Source organism: Sinocyclocheilus grahami, unplaced genomic scaffold, assembly GCF_001515645.1.
Source record: "Sinocyclocheilus grahami isolate Dianchi unplaced genomic scaffold, SAMN03320097.WGS_v1.1 scaffold31.1, whole genome shotgun sequence".
Lineage (NCBI taxonomy): Eukaryota > Metazoa > Chordata > Actinopteri > Cypriniformes > Cyprinidae > Sinocyclocheilus > Sinocyclocheilus grahami.
In genome coordinates this window covers 444,583-471,639 of record NW_015505210.1, presented here as the reverse complement: position 1 = coordinate 471,639, position 27,057 = coordinate 444,583, and the positions used below count along the sequence as shown (strand labels likewise).

Below are 27,057 nucleotides of genomic sequence, written 5' to 3'. Positions count from 1 at the left end.
ACACTCTATATATATATATATATATATATATATATATATATATATATATATATATATATATATATATACACACACATACATATTTTTATTTTATTATTTTTTTTTTTCAGTACTCACGGCGGTGATGTAAACATACACAAGTACAATGTAAAAAGAGAGCTGCTGGTGCAGCAGGAGAGTACAAATGAACCTGGGCTTGGACCAAGCAATTGAACCAAGCGTAGAAACCAATTTCCAGACCACTGCCCTTATAGTGACCTGATACAGTAGAATCACATCTATCCTCATATAACTCAATCCCTTGACATCAGATCTAGTTTCATACAGCCGCTGCTTATAATGCAAGACAACCGACGAGGCAAAAAGACAAGCGTAGGAATTCACAAGTCTTAATCTCTATATCCAATACAACCTCACATGCAGGTTAAACATTAGAGCACCACACACAGCATAAAAGCATGCCTGCTTGGTGTTCAGCCACAGGCATCAGGGCAACGATTATACTCTTGATCTCATGCCAGACTTTGACAGCAGAGCACCTTCATGTCAGACAAACGAAGGAAGTCCATGCCTTGTCAAAAGGTTAATTCTTCAATTAATTCAGCTGTCTGATGTGAAGTGGTGATGCCCTTTTCCAAGACTGAGATAAAGCATCACATATTAAAGAAAAAAAATGAACTCATCTCTCTGTATTGATTTTTTCTCTCTTTATAAAGACAATTAGCTGCTGACATGCTCACAGCAGACGTGCACAACGTCCTTTCCCTGTCCTCCATTTATTCAACCATTATACAGCTACTAAATAATCTGTTTTCATTTAGTTGTTGAGAAACTAAGAGGAAATCGATAGTAGAGATGAAAACACAATACAATCTTTCCAGGTCAGCTCTATAATCAATCGCTCGCTATTAAGACATTCTGACTAGCTTGTGAGAGTTCTTATTCTTCCTAAATGTTGAATGCTATCTTAATGTACATTTGTTAATTGTATACATTAAAAACAGCATGCATTCACAACATGCCTGTAATGTTGCAGGACTTGAATTCCCTTCAGTATGGAAATAATTTAAAAGTAAATAAATATGGAAAACAATTTAAATATGGATAAAATTAAAGTAGAACATAAAATAAAAAGACATGGGCAAACGTAAAAGGCGAGACTTGAGTTCCCTTTAGTATGTAAAAACAAAAACATAAAACCATAAAAACAAATATGGTATATATTACAAAGGTGTGACTTGAGTTCTGTTCACTATAAATAAATAAAACACACACACACACACACACACACACACACACACACACACACACACACACACACACACACACACACACACACACACACACACACACACACACACACACACACAACACACAAAACCAAAAACACATGGACAAATAAAGAATACATTAAAAAGACAGGACTTGAGTTTCCTTCAGTATGCATGAAATAACATAAAATAATGTAAAATAAAATACAAGAAAAGTTATTAGAAAATAATAAAAATGGAAAAACAGACAATGGAAAATGCATTGAAAGTAAAATAATAATAAAAAATAAAAGTTAATAATGGAAAGCAAAAAAAATTTAACAACTAAACAAAATTAACCAATGAAAAGTAGAATAAAATATGAAATAAAACTAAAGAATAAAAACTAAAGAAAAAATAAAATATTGAGAATAAAACAAAATAAATATAAAATAAAGGTTAGCAGAAAATAAAAACTTTAGCATTAAAAATAATATGAAAATAAAATAAAACAAAAAGTTATTAGAAAATAATAAAAAATAACATGAAAAATAAAAGAATAAATAAAAAAACAAAAGTTAACAATAGAAATCAAAAGTTAGCAATGTAAAACAAAAAACAACTGAAAAAAAATGTAATTAAAAAATAAAATAACAAAAAATCACTGAAAATAAAACAAATGAGATAAAATACAATACCAAAAATAAAATAAAATGAAAAAGACATGAACAACAACAAAAATATTAAATCAATTATTATGTTAAATTATATTATAAAGGTCACTTTTTAATATATATTGAATTTTATTTCACATCACTGGCAAATATATTTTTTCTTTTTTTTAAGAATAAATCTAAAAAAATTGTGGATTATACCTGCATATATGTTGGCCACTACACCACAAGCGTGCAAGATACACAACATAAGTACAGCAGAACAAATACCGGACATTTGGTGCGATCATGACAGACATGTTCATTTTGTAGCTCTGCTCAACACACATATCTAAAATTAAGCATATGAATGAAGCCACTGAAGTGCATCTGATTGCAGTTGACTTGACAATTGCCCGCTGGCCACAGTAGCTGTCATAGCTCTGGGATAAAGGTTGTGGGGTTGATGCTTGACTCGTCAGATCTGCTGCTTTTATCATTGACTTGATTAGAAAAATCGTCCTCTTGCTGTCGCCGGGGGAAAAAAAAAACATCCCTTACTGCCTTGATCAAGCATTCCATACAAGAAAACACAGAATAGAAACGTCAAATGTGCATCAAACGATCCTAAACACACATGATGGCTCATATATGCATAAATACACACACTCTAACAGCGCTTTGAATGTTAATGAATGCAAAACACAAAAACATCATTTGAAATGCGTTTTGTTAAACAAATTAAACATTTCCCATTACATTACATTTGACTCACGAATCTGTCGGAACAGTTTAGAGTCACATGACTGAGCCCAGCCAATAGCATGCACTTGCGGTCACGTCCATCCTAACACAGTTGTTTGTGCAGATGAGTAAAACCCTTACATTCCTGTACATTACGCTGAGGACCAAACTGGCAAGTTTCACCCTAAAAGTCATGAAATCCTTCCTGCATTTTTTTCATCTTCTTCAGTCACAGTCTTCAGTGTTTTAATGAGGTCTGCCAATGTAATATATTATTGTTGTTATTACTATTATTGTTATTACTAATATTTATATTTTAATAATGCATTAAAGATAAAATTATTTCTCAGCAAATGTTGATATGAGATTAATTTGATGAATTAATCAGCATGTGATGTAATTACGTCTAGGTTATTTGTGTAACGTCTCGGTTACGTATGTAACCCTCGTTCCCTGAAGGAGGGAACGGAGACGTCACGTCGGAGGACCGACGAAATTGGGATCTCGCTTAGAGGGACCAATCTACTTCGAGTGTAAACTAAACGAGCCAATGCACATTGGCATGCGATTATTGCATCCAGCTGCTGCACTGCAATAAGTTTAGTATACCACCCTACCCTGTTAGTCAACAAAAATTATTTAATTTGTGTTATTATTATTATTATTATTATTATAGCCTCACTGGGGGCTAAGCCCCCCTAAAATGAAAATCCTAGAATCGCCCCTGGTCTTCATTTTATCCATAGTTATTTGATTGGGTTGTGAAAAGTCTTTGGATTTGACTCATTACAGGCTCATTACAGGCATGAACAATATAATTTTCCTCGCTGCAGGAGTTTAACAATTCCCACTATAGATGTTTTTTCTTCTTTTGAGTCATTTGGTCAAACATTTATGGATACTACTCTATTCTGCTTCATGTACATTTCAGTGACTAAAAATGAATAAATGAACAGCCTGGTTTGACCAGTTTCACATTTGCTTTTGGTACTGAATTAATTTGTTAATTCAATGACGCTGTGAAGTCTTTGAAATAAGACACCCAGACATTTGACAAACTGTTTAGATGGAATTTCAACAAACCGGATATCTTTCATACTCTGCTAGCTTGAGATTTACCTGCTAATAACACCAGAAAGGATTAAAATAGAACCAATTAATTAAATTACATCAATTACCAGAATTATTATACATATAATATCTAGCATTCTTTTATATCATTCTGTACATCCATATATATACTGTTATAGTTTGTTAATATTTTGAATTGTATTTTATTTTTAATTAAAAAATGTTTTAATGCTTTGTGTAGTTTTTCAGTTTTAGTTTATTTAGTTATTTTAGTATTTCAGCCAGGGTTATAGTTAGCTGAGACTAACTAACTAACTAAATAAATAAATAAATATTTTGTTATTGTTGTCACACACACACACACACACACACACACGTTTACAGTACAAACACTAAATTTTAGGCTACTGTTTGCATTTCTAGTACAACCCTCTTTCCTTAGCTCAAGTATGCAAACCTCTATGCCACATGCACTGGAATATGTATTACATTGAAAGTAAAATTTTCAAATGAAAATGGCAACATGATCATTTTATAAAGTATGCGTTAATATGTGCTTCATTTTCACTGGAGGAAACAGCTGTGGTGTGATGAGGGGTGAACGCAGCAAAAACTTGGGCTACAATAGATGGGGAACCGATTGGCTATAGCCCCCCCTAAAAATGGCCTAGCGACGCCCAAGATCAAGACCCACACCAATAATGTTGCCTCAAGTACGCTTTTTCACATAGAAATGTGCCATATTACAGACGTAAAATGGGTTGTGAATGCTGGTACATGCTGTTAAACTTTACAGTATGTGTTATTCACATTTCATTCACATATTAGATTATAACACTGGTGCAAATGCTTTGAAAAGTTCAAGGAGAAAGACTGTATGAGAAAGCAGAGGAAGTGGGCACGTCACCATCAGCAATACTGCATAAATCCCTCTGATCTACATAAAAGAAAAAGGCTAAAAAGATATGTTAAACGGGGAAGAAAGCTGAAATCACTTAAAATGTGTGAGATGTGGTTTTGGAGAAGATCACTCAAAAAATGATTTAGCAAGAAAAGGGAGACCTGTACTGAGGAATTTTTGATGCACTGCATGAAGCAACAAAATATAAAGTTTAAACAAAATATAGCAGCATAAAACATCTTCTAAAAAGAGACATGTGGATGAGCTGAGGTGAGGAGTTCATGTAAGGGAGACAGGAAGTATCAGAATGCAGAACTGAGGAAGAGGAGTGCGGAGAGACTGTAGGGAAGTGAATCGCACAGAACTAAATGAAGATTCTGTGAACAATTATTTTTAGTCATTTCGAGAGAAAAGAATGAACGGTCAGGAGTCTGGACTGTTCTGTGTCGTGTTTTGCCCCCGTTTCTGTTCCTGTTTTTCCTTATTTGATCATGTTCCTGTCCTCGTTTAGTTTGATTATGATTCCTGACACCTGTGTTTCCCCAATCATCCCCTGTATTTAAGTCCTAGTCTGTGCAGTGTGTCTCTGTCGGTTCTACTTGTTATGTTTATGTGTTTCCTGCTGTCCCCAGTATTGATGTGCCCAGTGTTCCGTGGATTAAAAGCCTGTTTTCGTTTACTCATGCCTCCAGCATGCCTCCTAAGTAGCAGAGTGTGACCTGAACACTATATGGAAAACAGTTCCTAGAAGCCTGATGTCAAATTAACAGAACAGAAATAACAAATCAGAAATTAGCTGTATTATTAGATTATATATGCAAATTGATCATGTCTAGTAACTTTGCTGTGTTTGATATTTCTCTTAAGTACATATTGTATTTCATTTTTTGTGTCTGTGAATTTACATACTATACCAGGGTTCCTCAAATCTTGCCCTGGAGGGCTAATGCGCTGCAGAGTTTAGCTCCAACCCTGATCAAAGTCACCTACCTGTGATTTTCTAATGATCCTGAAGACATTGATTAGCTTGCTCAGGTGTGTTTGATTAGGGTTAGAGCTAAACTCTGCAGGAAAGTGGATCTCGTGGGCCAGATTTGAGGATCCCTGTACTATACCATGAAAAGATATAAATAGATTTTTATCACACACACACACATGCACACACACACACACACACATACACACACACAAAAATCAATAACATGCTTGAAAATCACAGCCGATTAAAAGCAAGACTTGCATCATGAGAACGCCTCTGATGTTTACATTACAAAATTCAGTGAATTTTTATTATTTTGATTTTTTCGGTAGATGAAGACATTCCAGAACCATTGGAAACACACACCATGAAAATCATTCAATTACAGTATTTTTTAATGGAACCAGTTGGTTCCTAATCCTAAACATAAATGATTAAGAACTTATTACAATTAAATAAAAGTGATGAACAAAGGTGGCTTTTAAAAAATTAATAAATCACGGTTATCACGGTTGAAGTTTCAGAATTTCAAAAGTTTTAATTTCTTTGTTTTTTGTTTTATTATGATTTGTCTTAACATTTTTAAGTAGCAAAAAATGGTTATTTAAAGTAAATTAATATAAAATACATTAAAAAAATAATTAAAAACTATTTAATTTATGTATAAGGGCTGTGTGATTTCAAAACTAAACTTTTTAATAATTTTTTTTTAGTTTATACATATTTATTATTTTTCTTTTATCTTTCAAATTTACTATAACATTTTAAAAATCAAATCAAAATTAATAAATTGGAATGATTAAGAAATTGTACAAACACAAACTTGTACAAACTTGCCTGTTCACACAACAGGAGCAAAGTACAAACATTTCTGATTATGAACAACGGTGGCTTTTAAATAATTATGCAAATCAATTAAACAATCGGGGTTGAGGTTCAAGTGTGCTTTCCAGCAGTCCAATTAAACCGAGCAGCAGAATAATGTGTTAGAATAGCGGATGTTTCTCACCATTAAAGCTGACGTTTCTGATGTATCCCAGCAGCTCCTTGCCATCTATGTTGCTCATGCGGGGACAAAGGCCTGGATATCCCAAGCAGAGGTCCCGATGCATGCGGTGCAGCGCGTGGGCCATGGCATACACTGCGTCCATCACAAACTGCACCTTTCCCTCTTGCTCGTAAGTGGAGTCCCTGCCGACTTTCTCCAACCCTGCAAAAAAGACAAAGAAGAGATGAGTCCAGTGCAAAACTTTTAAGCTCTCAAATCTGGCCCATAAGAGTTCAGAGATCCTGTTTTTCATTTATTTCCCTAAACATGCCCAAGTGACAGGCTTGGTGCAAGATCTTGGCTGACTCTGGGATGAGGCATTCATTTATATGCAAGTTTAATTTATTTGCAAAGCTTTTCAAAGGATGTCCAAAGCATGCCAAACTAATTCACACAATGCCTCAATGCCTGATAATGAATTCATGCCGTGTTCTGCGATAATTAATTTATTAGCAAAAAGGTCAATAAAGTGACCTTTCCACTGAGGTTAGAAAGTGACAAAAACAAACTACACCAACAACAACATGAGTGCGAATCCAATGCAAAGACTTCTGTATAACTTTCCTCCAAACCCTGAGTTCAAACATGGTCACGTTTTTCATCTTTTCTTAGCTTTAACTCAATGTTATCTGTATCACCCCACATGCATAATCTGAAAGCCGACCCTGTCGTTACTCTCTATATTATCTGAAGTTAATTGTGGAGTGTTGATACCTCCATTTCCCCATTTATGTTAAATCCTGCGTAAAGCAACAAAGGAGAGCTTTAAAAATGGTCAGTAGCAGAGAGCAAATTAACAGGTCCAAGCGGAGTGCCGCTCAATCATTGAACTTGTCGGGCTGGAATTTATAGAGACTCATTTACAGAGACTGAAATACAATGCGTCTCTGTAGTGGACTGAAGTCTACAACTCAACTGAATGGGAAGCTTTTATCCCACCAGAGGGTGCATTTACTCGTCTTGTTGGTTTAATGAATCACCCAGGTTCAGCCACATTAAGGTGATCTTGGACACAGTATCTTCGAGAGAATGTCACCAACTAAACCACTTAATCTCAAGCAAAGACTGGACTATGAACTTGAAATAAGGCTCTAGACTGCACAAATGAAGCCAACTTTGGCTTCCAAACATGGCTATGTGATCCCAGGGGATTTAAGGCGGTAAAGATCCTGCTTTGTAAAACTTTTATAACAAGATTAAAATAAATAAATAAATAATTAGTTGATTAAAATAAAAAAACGTACTTAATCATGTTAACAACCACACAATTAGTAAGGGATAATGTACATCCCTCTGCTTTGCGTCGGGGTTCTGATCACCCTGTCGGGGTTTATTCTGAAATAACAACCAGCTGGATGTACATTATCCCTTACATAGCATACCTCGGAATGTCGCGACTGACCAATCAGAATCAAGTATTCCACAGAGCCGTGTAATAAATCATGTTAACAACCACACAATTGCAAGTGTGACACTGCTTTTACACAACAGTCCAATAAACAAGTATAGTTGCAAGTATCCGAGAAACACGCAGCAGTGATGTTCCTGGATTAATCAGTTTTTTTTAACAAATCGGTTGGGCGATTCAGTGACTTGTGTTCGTTCCTGAATAAATCTCTGTTTTTAAATTAATTCAGTGACACTCATAACAACTTTCAATTGTTTGTTAAGTAAATGATTCAGTGATTCACTCATAGAGGCTTGTTTTGTTTCAGAATGAATCAATGTTTTTGAATGAATTGGTTGAAAGAATGAGTTAATGACTCACTCATAATCAGGCACGGACTGGCCATCGGGAAAACTGGGAGAATTCCCAGTGGCCTGGCAACCGATTTGGCCCGCTGCCCTGTTTTTATATATATATATATATAATTGGCTGTCGAATGTACTAAAACGATTATTTCCGAATTCGCCATTGGATAAAAAAATCTCCAATAAATCATGAAATAGTAGTTGTGACTGGCAACGCTACACTTCTGCTCTCGTGCAAACTTCGCATCTCCGCCAAACGGTTTCGATCAGAGTAATCAATGTGAGAGACTCGAGAATAGATGGGAAGTGACCAGGTGGAGCAGTGAGGCAAAACTACTGACCTGTTCAGGACTTCAAGTGCAGATCAATTTCATCTGTAAATAGACTATTATAGTTTTGTCTTTGTTTACTTAGTTAAGTATTAAACTGCTAGCATCTGTTAGCAGTAGCAACGCATTACTCATCACTCAAAACACTGTATGCTAAAGGACATCATTATTATCTATTGTAATGTTACAGTAGTAATTTAGCAGACAAATATTCACATCATTTTATAATATATTTAGAGGGAGCTGGGGCAGACAACACCACAACCATTACAAAAATGAACTGTAATTTTCGTAAGGGAAAAATATGACTCATTATAACTCATTACATGTTCAGTATTAGGATTTTACTATAAAGAAAATATAAAGATGCAATTGTTATTGTAATAATTTTGACATTTATCAGAAGAAATGAAGAGACTGAAAAGGAAAATGGAAGTGAAGGTGCAGTTCAGGAGAGAACTTTTAATTATTTTGCATGTCCCCAGCCTAAGGATTTAAAAAAAAATGTATGTGATGGCCATACAAAATAAAAAAATAAAAATCGGGTTGTCCTTGTTTCAGAATTTGTTGTGTGTGTATGGAATGGCCTGGATGAGTGTGAGATTTCCCGGCCTGGAATTTTCAGTACGCTCCTGCTCATAATGACACTAATTGTCGTCATCTACTGGTGTAACAGTGTAACCTACAGAAAGAGTCAGTGAAAAATCCTCACCACCTCACCAATTCACAGTTTGACACATACAATATAATATAGACTAATATAATATCAGTGTTTGTGGAGTAACTAGTTACACGTAACATTGTTACGTAATTTAATGACAAAATAAATGTAACTAATCAGTTAAGAGTTACTGAGAAAAATGTGTAATTAAAGTTACTTATGAAAATGGTAATTACAAAGGGGGTTACATCTGAATATTTTCTGTAAAAAGCTAGGATATGCTGAATAATATTAATTCGTTGCTTTCCCTGTTTTGATGTGCACAATGCCTCCTGCCATTTAAAGACTGTTTAGTAAAGCAGTTCTTTAGCAGTTCTCTCTGCTTTAGATTCTCTCATTTGAATTCGCAGCACACCACATCTTAATCAGAACGATCTCAAAGTAAAAAGAAGTGCTAAAGTCTGAAAAGTAATAAAATGTAATCAGTTTCATTACTTTAATGAAGTAATTGAAATAGTTACAGTACTTATTACATTTTGAATAGGGTAACTTGTAATCTGCAACCTATTACATTTCCAAAGTAATCTTCCTAACACTTTATAATACAATATAAAATAATATAATATACAAAGAACATCACAGAAATACATTCTGAAATATTTTAGAAACACCTCTTCAACTACCCACAACATCCAAGTTGTGGGAGTTTTACACCATAAAAATCCACAGTAAAACTGAAGTTAAATATTCATTTTTTTTAAACACATACAATTTTAAAAGTGGGCTCTTGGAAGGCAGAGTGGCAAAGCTTGATGCATACAGTTAAGCCAAGCCATTCTGTGCATAAAACGCAGTCCAAACACACATTAGTCTCATAATCAGTCCCAGATCTGAAGGCTGAGTAAGTCAGGAGGCATGAGCGGGAAGGATCTTTTGTCTAAATGAGTGATGAGTGGCAATGTAGAGGACACAGAGCCCAATCATTAAAACCAGCATCTTAATTAAACTTCATTTACGGGGGCTAATTCAATTTGCCCTGGATGAGACCAACACATATCGCCTTTTCGCAGCAGAGGAACAGAGCTCTGTCGTGGTTAGATGGGAAAATTAGATAAATGACAAATTAATTACTGAGATTTTCTATCATCAAGAGATTAATGAAAAAAAACAAAAAAACAGGAACAACATCAGAGGCCATTTTTGCTTCTGACAGCTTCGAATACATTTCCATTAATACAGTGACATTACAGCTGCGGTTGTTCATCATATTTTAAAGAATAGTGATGAAATGTCAGAAATTGACTGACATCTGCTGCGCTAATTTTATGACTGTGAAATATCCCACAATAAAATGCACTTAACACTGACCTTGCAATTAGATGATTTAAGTGTCAATAAATAACCAAAAGTCTCTTTGATTATTTTGTCAGACTATAAAGTTAGAATATTTTTTACCCAAAATTAGATTGAAAATACAAAATTATTATTTTAAGGACACATTAAATGGACAAAAGGTGACACTAAAGACATTTATAATGCTACAAAATATTATTTCAAACAAATGCTGTACTTTTGAACTTTCATAAAAAAAACATGAAAAAATATATCACTGTTTATACAATAATATTACATTTCAGCATTAATAATAATAATAATAATAATAAATGTTTATTGAGCACCACATTTATTTACTAATTTATATTACCGGTAGAATGATTTCTGAAGCATCATGTCACACTAAAGACTGGAGAAATGGCTTGCTATCAGCATCTTAATTAAACTTCATTTACGGGGGCTAATTCAATTTGCCCTGGATGAGACCAACACATATCGCCTTTTCGCAGCAGAGGAACAGAGCTCTGTCGTGGTTAGATGGGAAAATTAGATAAATGACAAATTAATTACTGAGATTTTCTATCATCAAGAGATTAATGAAAAAAAAACAAAAAAACAGGAACAACATCAGAGGCCATTTTTGCTTCTGACAGCTTCGAATACATTTCCATTAATACAGTGACATTACAGCTGCGGTTGTTCATCATATTTTAAAGAATAGTGATGAAATGTCAGAAATTGACTGACATCTGCTGCGCTAATTTTATGACTGTGAAATATCCCACAATAAAATGCACTTAACACTGACCTTGCAATTAGATGATTTAAGTGTCAATAAATAACCAAAAGTCTCTTTGATTATTTTGTCAGACTATAAAGTTAGAATATTTTTTACCCAAAATTAGATTGAAAATACAAAATTATTATTTTAAGGACACATTAAATGGACAAAAGGTGACACTAAAGACATTTATAATGCTACAAAATATTATTTCAAACAAATGCTGTACTTTTGAACTTTCATAAAAAAAACATGAAAAAATATATCACTGTTTATACAATAATATTACATTTCAGCATTAATAATAATAATAATAATAATAATAAATGTTTATTGAGCACCACATTTATTTACTAATTTATATTACCGAAGCATCATGTCACACTAAAGACTGGAGAAATGGCTTGCTATCATGCAGAAGTGATAGGAAGGAGGAAGAAAATGTCATTATAGACAACACAGCTTCAGTACAACTGACAAAGACATCATGAAGAAGTAACTCCTCACTGCACAGGGGCCATAGCATGACAGAAATCACCTAATTTACAATGCAATTGACTTTTAGGGCTTTTGGGAATCCTGTCAGTGTCAATCTATTGAACATTTCCCAGTAATGAGGAAGTGGGACTAAAGCTTCTCCCAGCTGGAGCACTTCCATTCATTACGTCCTCGTTTTCCTTATTAAAAATGACAATTTGAAGTGAACATCAACAAATGGGCATGTGTTATATGAGCTGCTGTTTGTTGTTGTTGTCTCAACGGCAGAATAACTGCAGTTTCTACTGCACTGGAGTCACATGCATGATTCCTTTTCCCACATAGGTACCTTTTTTCTTCTCCAATTAAAAAGGAATGTAAATCAGGCCACGCATTTGCAAAGGATGGTATATTGCCCCGCTTTTTGACAGGATCGAAAAGGTATGAGGACAGGTGGAAAAGTAGCATGCTAAACCTTGGAGTTTTAATGAAATCTAAGCTTGAAGACATTTATTGAAGACAGCTGTGATGGCTACCTGACTAGACTAAATCATCAGACCTCGCTCTATGCAAATGGCACTTATAATTTGCAGCAGCAACGTTTTAATGATCATGTATTCATTTGAAGGTTGGGTAGCTGACATCCCAAGCTGCAATATAGCTTTCAATAGCATCTGGAAAGCCTTTAGCAAACTAGCTAGTGACAGAAGTTCTGCACAGGCACAAGAAAAATTGTGATCATCTTAAACATTAATTATTATAATGAGAGCCTTTCGTAAAATGATTGTGCTGCATAATGGGAACTTTATGTATTTACCTGTCATTTTGCGACTTCTTACACACAGTTCCTTAATTGCAGACACAGCCCTCTGAATTAACCGCACTCGCTTGTGCCTTGCTCAAGGGCATGATGGGATATGGAAGTCTTGATTCAACCCTAAATCTTTGGTATTACCATCAACTCAATTATTTAAACCTACTGCTACACAACTTTTAAATAAACCACTTTTCAGGAGAATAGTCTCCTGCTTCTCAGATGTTTCATCTAAGAAAAATACACGTATCTCCTCTAGAGTTTGAAATCATGAAATCATAGATCTCAATATGACCTCAAGCATTTCTCATCAAATTCATTCAAGACCAAATTACCTGAGCTACACTCTAAAAAACACTGGGTTAAAAACAACCCAATTTGGTGTTTTGTTTATTTAACCCAGCATAATGGGTTGATTTAACCCAGCTAATGGGTTTATTCATTTTGACTATATAACTAGCTTATTTTTTTACTTCATATATTAAATAATGTTTACAGATTAACTTAAATCCTCTAAACCTTTCTAAAATACTCTACACAACCACTGGTGACAGAAGTTCTGCACAGGCACAAGAAAAATTGTGATCATCTTAAACATTAATTATTATAATGAGAGCCTTTCGTAAAATGATTGTGCTGCATAATGGGAACTTTATGTATTTACCTGTCATTTTGCGACTTCTTACACACAGTTCCTTAATTGCAGACACAGCCCTCTGAATTAACCGCACTCGCTTGTGCCTTGCTCAAGGGCATGATGGGATATGGAAGTCTTGATTCAACCCTAAATCTTTGGTATTACCATCAACTCAATTATTTAAACCTACTGCTACACAACTTTTAAATAAACCACTTTTCAGGAGAATAGTCTCCTGCTTCTCAGATGTTTCATCTAAGAAAAATACACGTATCTCCTCTAGAGTTTGAAATCATGAAATCATAGATCTCAATATGACCTCAAGCATTTCTCATCAAATTCATTCAAGACCAAATTACCTGAGCTACACTCTAAAAAACACTGGGTTAAAAACAACCCAATTTGGTGTTTTGTTTATTTAACCCAGCATAATGGGTTGATTTAACCCAGCTAATGGGTTTATTCATTTTGACTATATAACTAGCTTATTTTTTTACTTCATATATTAAATAATGTTTACAGATTAACTTAAATCCTCTAAACCTTTCTAAAATACTCTACACAACCACTGGTTTGCATGATAACTTCCTTTATTTTCCTTTATTTATCATTTACAGCGTTGTTTATATCGTTTTTAATTGGCTATACATATTGCCTATATTTAAACTCATTTAACAAACATTAGAAGAAAAATTCAACATTAAACAGAAATAATTCACGTGTAATTGACCAGTCTCTGTTATTCTTTTTCCATCGTATAATGGCGCTGGTTCTCGTGCCCGAGCTGGAGTCATGTTCAGCGGGGAACTGTTAACGGACCACCGCCCTGCATTACATTAATCTACATACAGTCTTAAATCTGACTGCCTTATGTAAAACTGATTATAATTTATTATATTTTTAATCTAGCTACAAAGGAAACACAAATAACATACTAAAGGTTTTTTTGTACTCATATACAGATTCTTGTCTGTCAAAATAATGAAAGCCTTCATGCATTACAGAAGTACATGGGGCCTGGATTAGCATAAATGCTTTATAAGGTAATATGCTCTCAAGAGCGGTTCAAAAAGATTCTGTCCATATATGGATGTCTTCCACAGGTTACATCGCTCAGAATCAAAAGTACTTGATTTGACAGCACACTTCAACAATATGGTTCGCATTCCTCTCATCATACCATGAGCGAAAAAGAACAGAATGAGGAGTTAGCCATTCAATTCTGCCATGACTCACAGGAGACATTTGGCAAAAAGAATGCAATTTTGATACTTCCAAGAAAACACGGACAAAGGTGTACTTTATGAAATGTCTTCAAGTGCCCTCCACTTAACAGGCGTCTTTGGCTTGCTTTCATTCTTCCTGCGGACACCCATTTCGCTCTCGCATAAAGGGCTTGGAGCAATTAGAGTCGAGGCAAGTGATGAGCACCATGAGTGGAGCTCAGACCCAACACAGACGCTTTGCGTTTAGATGCCTTTTCATAGTGAAAGGCTGTGATGCAGGTGCACGAGAGGGCTAAAAAATGCTCTATTTCACCAGACGCTCTCATGTGAATCCCAAACATTTCAGGGAATTTACTTGAGAGCGGTTTTCTCTCAGCGTGAGACAAGAGAATGTTAATGGGTCATTCCTTTTAAGCAGTAAATTCTCATGTCCCCACTTGCGTCTTTAATACACTGTATATACAGTATATTCAAAAATAATTTTTAGATTAGATTTTTTTATCTATCTATCTATCTATCTATCTATCTATCTGTCTGTCTGTCTGTCTGTCTGTCTGTCTGTCTGTCTGTCTATCCATCTATCTATCTATCATCTATCTATCTATCTACAGTATGTATCTATCTATCTATCTATCTATCTATCTATCATCCATCCGTCCGTCCATCTATCGTCCGTCCATTGCGTTTAGATGCCTTTTCATAGTGAAAGGCTGTGATGCAGGTGCACGAGAGGGCTAAAAAATGCTCTATTTCACCAGACGCTCTCATGTGAATCCCAAACATTTCAGGGAATTTACTTGAGAGCGGTTTTCTCTCAGCGTGAGACAAGAGAATGTTAATGGGTCATTCCTTTTAAGCAGTAAATTCTCATGTCCCCACTTGCGTCTTTAATACACTGTATATACAGTATATTCAAAAATAATTTTTAGATTAGATTTTTTTATCTATCTATCTATCTATCTATCTATCTATCTGTCTGTCTGTCTGTCTGTCTGTCTGTCTGTCTGTCTGTCTATCCATCTATCTATCTATCATCTATCTATCTATCTACAGTATGTATCTATCTATCTATCTATCTATCTATCTATCATCCATCCGTCCGTCCATCTATCGTCCGTCCATCCATCCATCCATCCATCCATCCATCCATCCATCCATCCATCCATCCATCTATCTATCTATCTATCTATTTATCTATCTATCTATCATCCGTCTACTTTAACTTGGATCTCCACGTGGTTTCATTTTCTGAAAGTCTCTGCGTCCACTCACGGCGAGAGCACACAGGTAATTCAAAATCATTATCGAAAGTGTTCTCTCCAGTGAACTGTCTGACAATGATCACGGTGTCCTCTTATCCTCACTCGAGTGGAAGTTTGCACTAAACACTAATTATCACACTGTGGTTCTTAACTCAGCAGAGCGTTCGCCACGCACGAACACACACGCACAAAAATGCTAGCGAATGAACCTAAATGACAGTGCGAGTAAATTACATGGTATTCCGAACAGGAGAACAATGTTAGTATCAAGGACACCCACCTCGTGCGCAGCCATCAGACACGTTCAAACTTCAGACGCAGTCTTTTTCGCCTGTGGAGGTCTTACATTAGCATTCGGCCCAAAAGTTTGGGACTTTGATTGACCTCTGAATCCATTTTCATAACTTTCCTTAGCGCAGGTTTCCCACTTCATCCGAAAAGGAACATACTGTGAATGTTTTGTTGACACTCCTGTATAATCACTCCTACCTCAGCGCATAAGTTAGTCGTAAAAAGTGACCCGTTTCATGGCAGGGGTTTCGGTGAGGGGATGTGAGTGCTATTAACTTTGAGTTCTGGCCCTGCATATGTAAGCGTGCGCCTACTCAGGGCCCTGTGAGGGTCCATTCAGCTGATCGCCTCGGGATACTTGTACCACTGCTGCGTTATTAGCATCAGAGCACCTGAAAAAGAAAGCATGTGGGTGTAGCTGCTCCTACAATACAAACTCTTTGCACCTACATGCCCTATGGAGTCTCACCTGCCATTTACAATAAAGCAACAGCTGCACCAAGTCTGCAGAGAGAGCAGCGATCTACAAAAGAGCATTTGTGAAGTTCATAAGACTTTATTGAACTCTGGATGTGAGCGCTAATCAAATTCCAATGTGGCTTAGGATCCATTAAAGGAAAACAAATGAAAACTGACCAAACATCTTTCAGAATAGGGCTGCAACAAACAATTATTTTGATAATCGATTAATCTAATGATTATTACAATGATTAATCGACTATTTCAATTAATCAGTGGGCTTTGCTCTATTATTCTGCTTTTACAAGGTACAAGGTAATCACTTCAGCTTTGAAGTGAATGTCAAATGTCAAACAATTATATTACTATTGTACAATTACAATTATTTTTTACAATACAATTAAATATATTTGGCACACAAAATGAGATGACAGAGAATTTCTCATTCACCATTTAATTAACTGTATGATGAAGTAACTGACTGATTGAATGATGCATCATTCTGCCTGACATATCCTTTTGTAAGTCATATATGGAACAAAATAAAGTGCTAAGACATTTTATTTTTGATAAATTATTTTATTAACAACATTAGCTCTCTTAAAACACCTTATAGTGTAATAGTAATCAAAACAGTCCTGAACTAGATCAAGCTTTAATCTATGCAAACTGACACTGTGAGACTGTTTTTCTCTTGTTTAATACTGTAAAGCTGCGTGCTTTAAATCAATCTGTTGTATAAAGCGCTATATAAATAAACGTGACATGACTGGAGTGCTGATTGCAGAGCTGGTGCAAACTTATCCACATTGATATGATCAGATGCTTTCTTAACTGCTGTTTTCTCACTGCTGTCATTTTTGTTATGTGTTTATTTCATTATTGAGAGGAAAGCGCGTAACACATATTTACATATTCATTTAAACTCTGATTTCAGCAGCGTCAGGCTTGGTTGTGGAGTCTGTGTCTTCTCTTGAATTTAATTCCGGGAGAACTGAATTACAGTCTTGCGCTACAGCACCACACTGGTCAAACTATGATAGGTCATACCTAGCGTGAAGTAGGGGTGCTGAGGGGGCTGCAGCACCCCCTGTTTTCATATGGTTGCAAATGCAATGCCAAGTTTGTTAATTTAAATTTATTCAGTTTTAGCATACACACACAGGTGAACACTGACCACGTGTTGCCAAGTCAGCTGTTTGATTACTCCGCAGACGGGCTCTGAATAAAGCTGCCTCACTGGTTCCACCAAACCTCAATCTCTGGTTGATCATAAAATCAATTCAGACTGCCGCTGCCTACCTCAATCCCACAGATAAGTCTTACACACACAGGCCGCTTTCAAACTCAATTCCTTACTAGTCAAAATACGCCAGAGTCCAGAGATTTCGCTCAGTCGCTGTCCTCCAGCAAACCCATCGCCACACATTTTGCAAATCCAGTTTCATTTGCCTGACATCTTTCTGTGGGATTTAGCCCAAAGTACTTGTCTTATGAACAGAATAAAGAAAGATCGCTCACTTTTTCTGTCTGGAGGATGCTGTAGTCAGCAAAATGTAATTCTCAGAACAAAGAAATGTTGGATGTGTAATGCTTATTGGAGAGTCCGAGTCAACTGGAACGGGATTTAGTGGATGTGACTATAAATGTGCTCTGAAATCAAGAAAAGTAGATTTTTACATTTTCTCACAAAATTGTATGCAGTGTTTGCCCATTCAAGAGTCACTGCTATAATGCTAGACTGTGGGCAGTTGCCGGGCCATTGCTATGTGGTTCCTAAGATATTCATAATGCTTTTATAGTGTGTTGCTATGCGGTTGCTAGGGTGTTCTGAGTGCTTGTTTTTTTTAGTTTATTGCTATGTGGTTGCTAGGGTGTTGAGGATCATTTTTTACTTGCTGCCATGTGGTCACTAAGGTGTTCGGAGTGGTTTGAAAAATTTTGCTATGCAGCTTCTAAAGTGTTATGAGTGGATTTTAGTATGTTGCTATGCAATTACTAGGGTGTTGGGGTTGTTTTCAGCATGTTGCTATGCAGTTACTAGGTTGTTCTGAGTGTTTTTTAGAAAGTTTGGTGCATGTGGTTGCTAGGGTGTTGTGGGTAATTTTTAGTATGTTGCTATGCGGTTGTTAAGGCATTTGGAGAGGTTTTGTTGCTATGCAACTGTTAAGGTGTCCTAAGTGAATTTTAGTTGGTTTCTATGCTTTTTTTAGTATGCTGCAATGCAGTTACTAGGGTATTCTGTGTGTCTTTTGGTTTGTTGCTATGCAGTTACTAGGATGTTGTGGGTAATTTTTTACTTGTTGCCTAAGGTGTTCGGAGTGGTTTGAAAAATGTAGGGTGTTGGGTTTTTTTCAGCATGTTGCTATGCAGTGATATAGTTGGTTTTGTTTTTTAGTTTGTTTCTATGTTGTTGCTAGGGTGTTGTGTGTAATTCTTTTTAATGTGTTGCTATGCAGTTGCTAAGGGGTTTGGAGTGAGTTGAAATATGTTACTATGCAGCTGCTAAGATATATTCTGAGCAGATTTTAGTTTGCTGCTATGCAGTTACTAGGGTGTTCTGCGTGTTTTTGTTTAGTTTGTTGCTTTGTCGCTATGCTGTTGCTAGGGTGTTTGGAGTGGTTTGTAAAATGTTGCCATGCAGCTGCTAAGGTGTTCTGAGCAGATTTTATTATATTGCTATCAGATTGCTACAGTGTTGGGGGTGTTTTTAGTAGGCTACAATGCAGTTACTAGGGTGTTCTAAGTGTTTTTGTTGCTAGGGGGTTGCTAAGGTGTCAGGGTGGTTTTCCAGAATGTTATTTGGAGTGGTTTGTAGCATGTTGCTATGTGGTTGCTAAAGTATTTTGAGTTGATTTTAGTTTGTTGCTAAGCAGTTGAGTTGATTTCTTCTTCCAGTACAGTCTATTTTCTTTCTGAACTCAGTTCATGGAGATATTATGAAGTCTAATTCAGGAAATTGCTTAAGGGAATGCCGTGACAGAGATCCCCTAAAGAGAACTGATGCATTCTCATGGCTTGCTACCTCTGCAAACAGCCCAGACAGGAAAGCATCACTGCTCTACTAAATATAACACTATATAGTTTTATATGGTGTGGAGTGCTCAGATTCACATTTGCTTGTCTAAAGGAGTTGCTAGATGCCTGCTAGGGTGTTCTCGGGCTGTTGCTTACTAGCCAAAGTCAAGAGCCTCAAACACCATTTCTGTGTAATTTCTAGTGTTCTGTGTGGTTGCTAGTGTGTTTTTTGTTGTTGCTTACTAGCCAAATTTAAGAGCCTCAAACAGCATTTCTATGTTGTTAATTTACCAGTAAAGACTGTATGTGTGAAAGGGGCTAATGTCCGGTATGAGTTACATGCTGATGGATAAAATAAAGTTCCATCCTACATGATTTCTCACTGAATATTTAGTTCCTCTCCCAAATGTTACATTTGATAGTTAAATCCACTGCTAATGCCATTTCATGTTTTGCAGCATTTTAATACTTAGAAACTGATGTAATGGTGTATTTGCGTCCTTATGTATGTGTGTTCAGGCATCTTCATTGCTTCTATTCAAATATAAATTTCCTCGGCTCCAGCGCTGTGCAGCCCGACAGCTGGGATCACTCGCCGTCCGTTTTTGTTATGTGACAAAAAAGTATATTTTTGTCATGGCTTAATAGCTCTCCCTCTTTGTACTTCTTTAAAGAATAGATGATGGTAATCAGCATTTCTGCCAGCGCGCTGTTGACAGAGGCATCCATCTGCAGTGAAGCGTAGTCTGAGCATCTCCTTACAGATCATTCAGAAAGAGAGAGCGAGAGAGCAAGAGAGACAGCCATGTGCCGCATCCACAGCTATGTAATTATTCTCATTATGTCAAATCACCGTGCCAGAACAATAACTGTGCTTTTATAAAAGGACTCCAAATGTCCATCTGCTCTATGTAGGTGTACACAAGATGTACATACAGGAGAGAAACAGACAAGAGCAGAACTGTCATTATGGTGAACCTGCTTAAATCAAGATAAACTGAAGAATTTTTTTTTTTTTACATGTTATCCTTTACTACTTTAAAGGAATATTCCAGGCCTAATACAAGTTGGGATCAATCGACAACATAACTTCTGCAAATTATTTCAACTTGAGAAAACATGTAGAATACTATTACTGCCACTTACAAATGAAGTGAATGGGGCCAATCAGGGATAGTTCACCCAACGATGAAAATTCTGTCACCATTCACTCACCTTCCACTTGTTCCAAACCTGTATACGTTTTTGGTCCCACTTTATATTAAGTGGCCTTAACTACTATGTACTTACATAAAAAATAAGTACAATGTACTTATTGTGTTCATATTGTATTGCAAAACACTCCTATTGATATGGGTAAGGTTAGGGACAGGTTTGGTGGTATGGGTAGGTTTAAGGGTGGGCTAAGGTGTAAGGGATGGGTGAACAGTGTTAGGGTTAGGGTTAGGGTTACAAGACGTAAACTATATGCATGTCAACATGATTTTAAGGTGAAAAAAGTTGGTTCTAAATATTCAAAACAGATCACATTACAAAACCAAGTGAATGCTTTCACACTGACTTATGTTGAAGTACAAGTGCTAGGAAACCAAGCTAAATATTTTTTTTGCAAGCACACTGTACATATCACAGCAGCCATAAATGTAGAGCTGATTAAATAAAGGCTAAGCTTCTGTTTAAACAACCCAACTAGCCTTCAAGTAAATCAATCAGAGCTTAGAAGGACTGTCAGATGTGTGTGCTCATGTTAGTATGCACACGTGTGAACGTCTGTAAGACTCTTCTGTTTATTTAAGGATTTACCAGTTCCTGTCTAAACGGAATCTCTTGTGCCTGATGTCCCCATTGATCTTCTCAACCACGATAAACACTGAATCGTCAAAGAGGTCCAATCCGATGTCAGCGTGATGGACTTCTTTGCTTCCAGGCAGAGCAGAACTCTTTCAGTAACAGTGTCATTTCTAAACCAGGTTGAGAGACAGTAATGCAAAACCTTCTCATACCAGTGCATTTCTTGGGGCTGCCGGGACGCTTGCCGTGCATCCCTAACTTGCATCCGAAATTCTCCTCCCAGAACTCTGCAAACCAAACGTTCCTTCGGTTGTTGGACAAGGAGCGGCTTTTGAAGTATCTGTCAAAGGCTGAAAATAAGTATGAAAGCATTGGAATTGGATTGGAATTGCAAGAGAAACATTCAATCAGAATTTATATACCACCTTCTTATATTCACCTTCTATGGATGCTCTTTTTGGAAGGATGGTAATAGCACCTTCTGCCACGCTTTCCTGCTGGACGACAGGAGATATCTTAGAGCCCCAGCTGTCCGATCCCACCCACAGGAAGTGACCTGTTTGGTTGTTGCGCTTTGCAGCGTCCAAGACACGTCTGAAAGATGAGCAAACAAAACAGGCATCCATATGTGAGGATAAAACCCAGGAACCTAAATACGTCCTTCAAGCAGACCTGATTTGTTACACTTAGAACACTTAGAATTGGAAATTGGTCTGAAGTCATCAGTGTAATAGGCAAGCATCCAAAGGACACCACGTGATAGGCTTAGAAGGGCAGCGGCTCTCGGGAATGTGGGGACGTGATTTGCTCCTGTGCTACAGGTACAAGAAATTCCATGCCAAAAAATACTGAAAAGTGTATTATTTTAAAATAAGTTCTGAAGGCGTTAGGCAGCACGTTATAAGAAATAGCTGATTTCACCTGTTCTTGAGGTTTTCTCCTAAGAGCAATACTTACATCTCGACTGCATCATCCTCAATTTAACTCTGTGAAAGTCCCAGTTAAATACTATCTGTGGTTTGTCCAAAATTGGTAGCTTTTCAGTAGATGTGACTATTTATTAACTTCTAGACCACCGAAATGCAAGTCTACTTCTAAAAGTTTCCACATATTTTAAATATTCTCTCCCAAGTAAAAGGACCACACTACTGTTTGGGTTTGGCAAGATTTAAAAAAAACATGTTTGTAAGAAGTGTCTTATGCTTACCAAGGCTGCATTTATTTGATAAAAAAAACAGCAAAACTGTAATATTATTAAATAAGTAGTAAGATACTGTATATTAAATAAGGTAGTATATATTATGGACTCATGTTGCAATTGCAGTACAACCAGCCAAATGCCATCTAGAATGAGAATGTCCCATCACTTGCCACTGACTAGGCAAGTAGCAAATAACGGTTAATAGCTGTGAGGTAACTAAAGCCTATTGACCTTTTTTTTTTTTTTTAAAAAGGAAACAAATGATGTGATGTGATGTGATGTTCAAACAATATGAAAAAAAGAACATTCTTCTTATTTTAAAATTCTCCATATAGATATTAAAAAAGGAGCAAACCAAATATGTATGTTGCTTATAAAACCTGTTCTATTTCCAGCATATTACAAGGACAGATTATCATTCATATGTACTTATTAAATAAACATCAGTGAATAGGAGGAAGGAAAGATATCTATTGATAAAGACACCTGATGTCATCTTCATTCGCAAACATGACAACGGCACGAGCGTTGGGTGTCTCCAGTAGCCGTAGGATGATCTTGTCGAATTCTCCCGGTCTGGGCTCTCTGGGGATCTTCAGAGATTGAGCAATACACACACCGCCTGAGAGAGAGAAGACCAGGAAGTGACAGGAAAGAGAGAAAATGATAGACAATAAGAGGAGGAAGAATAAACGACAGAGAGAGTGAGGAAAGGAAAAGAAAAGAGATTGGATAAGAGGAAAATAAAGGAAGACATGGGATAAAAGGGAAAGAAAAGGGAATGATAATTGGATGAGTTGGAAAGGAAAGGAAAGGAAAGGAAAGGAAAGGAAAGGAAAGGAAAGGAAAGGAAAGGAAAGGAAAGGAAAGGAAAATTGGATAAGAATTTGGAAAATAAATATTTTAAGAGGAAACGTAAAGAAAGAAAGGAGTGGGATGAAAAGGAAAAGGAAATTAATTGGATAAAATAAATGAAGGGAAAGAATGAAAGGAAAGGCAAAGTTAAAAAGAAGGACAATGCAAAAAAATAATAACAATTGGAAGAAAGAAATTTGATAAGAGGAAATAAAATGGAAGAAAGGAAAGGGATGAGAAAGGATTAAAGGGAAAGAAAATGAAAAGGAAGTGGAAAAGAGATTAAAGGAATAGGAAAAGAAAGAAATTGGATGAGAGGAAATTATATAAACCGGTATGAAAGTAAAGGAAAAGAAAATGAAAGGGAAAGGATAAGAGAAATTAGATAAGAGGAAAAGAAATGACAGGAATGGGTGGGATGAAAGAAAAGAAAAGTGACAATAGAGACAAAAGAAAGATGAATAGGAAAAAGGAGGATGACAGAAAAAAAGATAATGGGATATTGCAAATGAAATTGAGTATGAAAGCAGAAGAGAGCAACAGAGTGAAAGAGAAAGACAGGACATGAGAAGGTCAGAAAGCATGGAAGGAAAGATGAAAACACTGGGGCGGCAAAGGAAACTTATTCCATTATAAGACGGACAGGGACGCACATAGATTAGATACAGAGGGACCAGAAAACAACAAACTGATTCAGTGTTTTTTCTCAGCAAAGTGAGTAAAGCGTGTTTAGATTCAAATGATATTTGATAGTGTCACCTTGCCCAAGGTGCCTGTGGGAACACGAGGTGATGTCAAACACATCCCGGCTTATTTACTCGGCCTAATGCAATTCAGAAAGCGCATGACTCTGCACTTGAAAACCTATGGCCATAGTGTCATATCCACCGAAATGTACACAATAGCAATTCGGTTTCTTCATTCAGACATGTGGCAAGAAAATTGTGACAAGTCATGTCGTCAAGATCTGATCAGGTCCTCAATACATCTCAGACAGTCTAACAGTCACACTAATGGAAGACTCGTGCTCGCTGTCTCACACTCTAAAACAAACTATCTGCTCTCAAGGTCAATTTATATTCTCACCAGCGACATCGTGTTGCCAGGGAATTTGCAGTAAGGAGCATTTGATATGGAATCAGGCCACTGCACTGCATAAAGTGTGGCTATAATAACCTTCCATCTTGTCTCTAAATCCTCCATTACAGCATTAGCACTTCACAGGTTGAGTTAAACACTCTATTATCCCTCCAAATAGGCGCTCTTGCCACTACAGTCCATTTAATGAACAGCTGTGGTGGCCCCATCCCGAGAGCAGCTCAGGAAGCCATCATGAAGCCCAATTCACCCAAAGACACCCAGTGATTATGCCGAATGGGTGTCCTTTCAAGGATAAGTGCCATCGTCATGCTTTCCTTAATGGTGGCTGTTTTCCTTTGTTATCAATTCAGTCATCATCATGTAATTGAGATACTGTGCGGCGACAATGTCTACTGGCAGGGCGTCATCATGGGGCACTCTTGAAGATGTCATGTCTGACTTAGGAATGAGGCTTATTAGGGGAAACAAAATGCAACCTCACGATCGTACTGCTGCCCTTGGAAAAACTTCCATCCACTTTCCAAACCTTGTCCTAAGTAGGGTCGAGGGGATGCTGGATCTCAACATCTCGAGCTGTACACTCTCAGAAAAAAGGTACAAAAGCTGTCACTGGAGCAGTAATTTTTTTAAAAGATACTAATATGTATCTTCAAGGTATTAATTTGCACCCATTAGGAGTAAATTTTGGAAGGGCAAACAAAGTAGCTTTGCTTTCACAACGAAACACAGCGTCACACACAGCGGGCTAAAGTGAGCGGAGGCCGGCTTGAGTGAGCGGTGGCGGGCAGGCTTGCGGCAACCACATGTGACAACCCCGGGCTGGACTCTGCTTCGTCCACAGTGAAAGCCGATCTGGTGATCCACAGCGCAAGTTGATGTATTTCCTCAGCGACCAGCACGGATCAGCTCCAGGCATGACGAAGCGGATATCATTCTCTTTTGGAAGGCCAAACAAAGTAGTTTCGCTTTCACAACGAAACACACAGCGCCTTCACGACATGGCAGCGGTGGCAACAACAATACTACAGCGAGAATAAAAGTTATGCCTTCTTTCTTTACGTGAACATTTGGGCGGCGTTATGCAAATCTTCCCACATCGTGATGTAGACATGTGGGGGCGTGTTAGAATGAGCCGTTTTAGGTAGGCGTGGTTAACCCTTAACTTTTATAAAGAATATCTCTTTGGATTTGAGACTTTAGTCTTTGCAACTTTACAGATCTTCTTTATGCACCAAGAGCTTGTAACACTCCAAAGAGAAAGGAAAAATTGAAATCGCATTATATGACCCCTTTAAAGGATACTAGATGTTGGGATAGGCTCCATTATTCCTGCAACCCTATGTAGGACAAGGTTTTGAAAATGGATGGATGTTCTTTTTGCAGTGTAGGCAGGCAAACACCCTGGACAGATGGTCCATTATTCACCTATGCTGCATGTGTTTGGATTGTGGGAGAAACCGGAGCACCCAGAGGAAACCTACGTCAAGATATGGGAAACATGGAAAGGCCGAATAGAAATGCCACCTGGTTTAGCTGTGGGAGAAACCGGAGCATCCAGGGGGAGAACACGGAAAGGTCACTAGAAAGGCCACCTGGCTTAGCCAGGACTTGAACCAGGGACCTTTTGATTGTGAGGCAACAATAATACCCACTGAACCACTAGCAAAATTGCTGCCATACACCAACAATTTGTATTTCAAATTTGAGACAATTTCCCCAAAACACAGGTCACAGGGGTTTGCCAGAACACTATAGGTCAGTAGGCCCCAAATATGATGGTCCCCTTCCCAAAATATAAAGGCAACGACACAGAAGGCCTATTTATATTGTGTGGGAAAAAGTAATAGGATTTTATAAAGACAATAATGCCATTATTATTTAAAAATATAGATGTGATCAAGTGTACCCAAAAGTATATAATTCCTAAACAAAACCTCAGAACTTTACAAAATTAGATAAGAAGAAATGATACACAGAAGCATGCAAACAGGGTTTTTTTTTTGGGGACCTTTTGATTGTGAGGCAACAATAATACCCACTGAACCACTAGCAAAATTGCTGCCATACACCAACAATTTGTATTTCAAATTTGAGACAATTTCCCCAAAACACAGGTCACAGGGGTTTGCCAGAACACTATAGGTCAGTAGGCCCCAAATATGATGGTCCCCTTCCCAAAATATAAAGGCAACGACACAGAAGGCCTATTTATACTGTGTGGGAAAAAGTAATAGGATTTTATAAAGACAATAATGCCAGTTTTACCATTATTATTTAAAAATATAGATGTGATCAAGTGTACCCAAAAGTATATAATTCCTAAACAAAACCTCAGAACTTTACAAAATTAGATAAGAAGAAATGATACACAGAAGCATGCAAACAGGGTTTTTTTTGGGGGGGGGGGGGGGGCGTGGGGAG

General features: G+C 36.9%; 1 protein-coding gene across 1 annotated transcript in view; it reads right to left on the bottom strand.

Annotated features, from left to right (window-relative positions):
* The window catches only part of LOC107575719 (metabotropic glutamate receptor 8-like), a 149,177-nt gene that overhangs the window by 21,190 nt on the left and 100,930 nt on the right, over positions 1–27,057 (bottom strand). The window contains exons 3-7 of the mRNA XM_016262067.1: positions 23,167–23,302; positions 21,919–22,073; positions 21,692–21,829; positions 6,608–6,808; positions 2,433–2,467 (exon numbers count right to left, since the gene is read on the bottom strand). Coding sequence (XP_016117553.1) covers positions 2,433–2,467; positions 6,608–6,808; positions 21,692–21,829; positions 21,919–22,073; positions 23,167–23,302 — 665 coding nt within the window. The remainder of the gene's footprint in view (positions 1–2,432; positions 2,468–6,607; positions 6,809–21,691; positions 21,830–21,918; positions 22,074–23,166; positions 23,303–27,057) is intronic.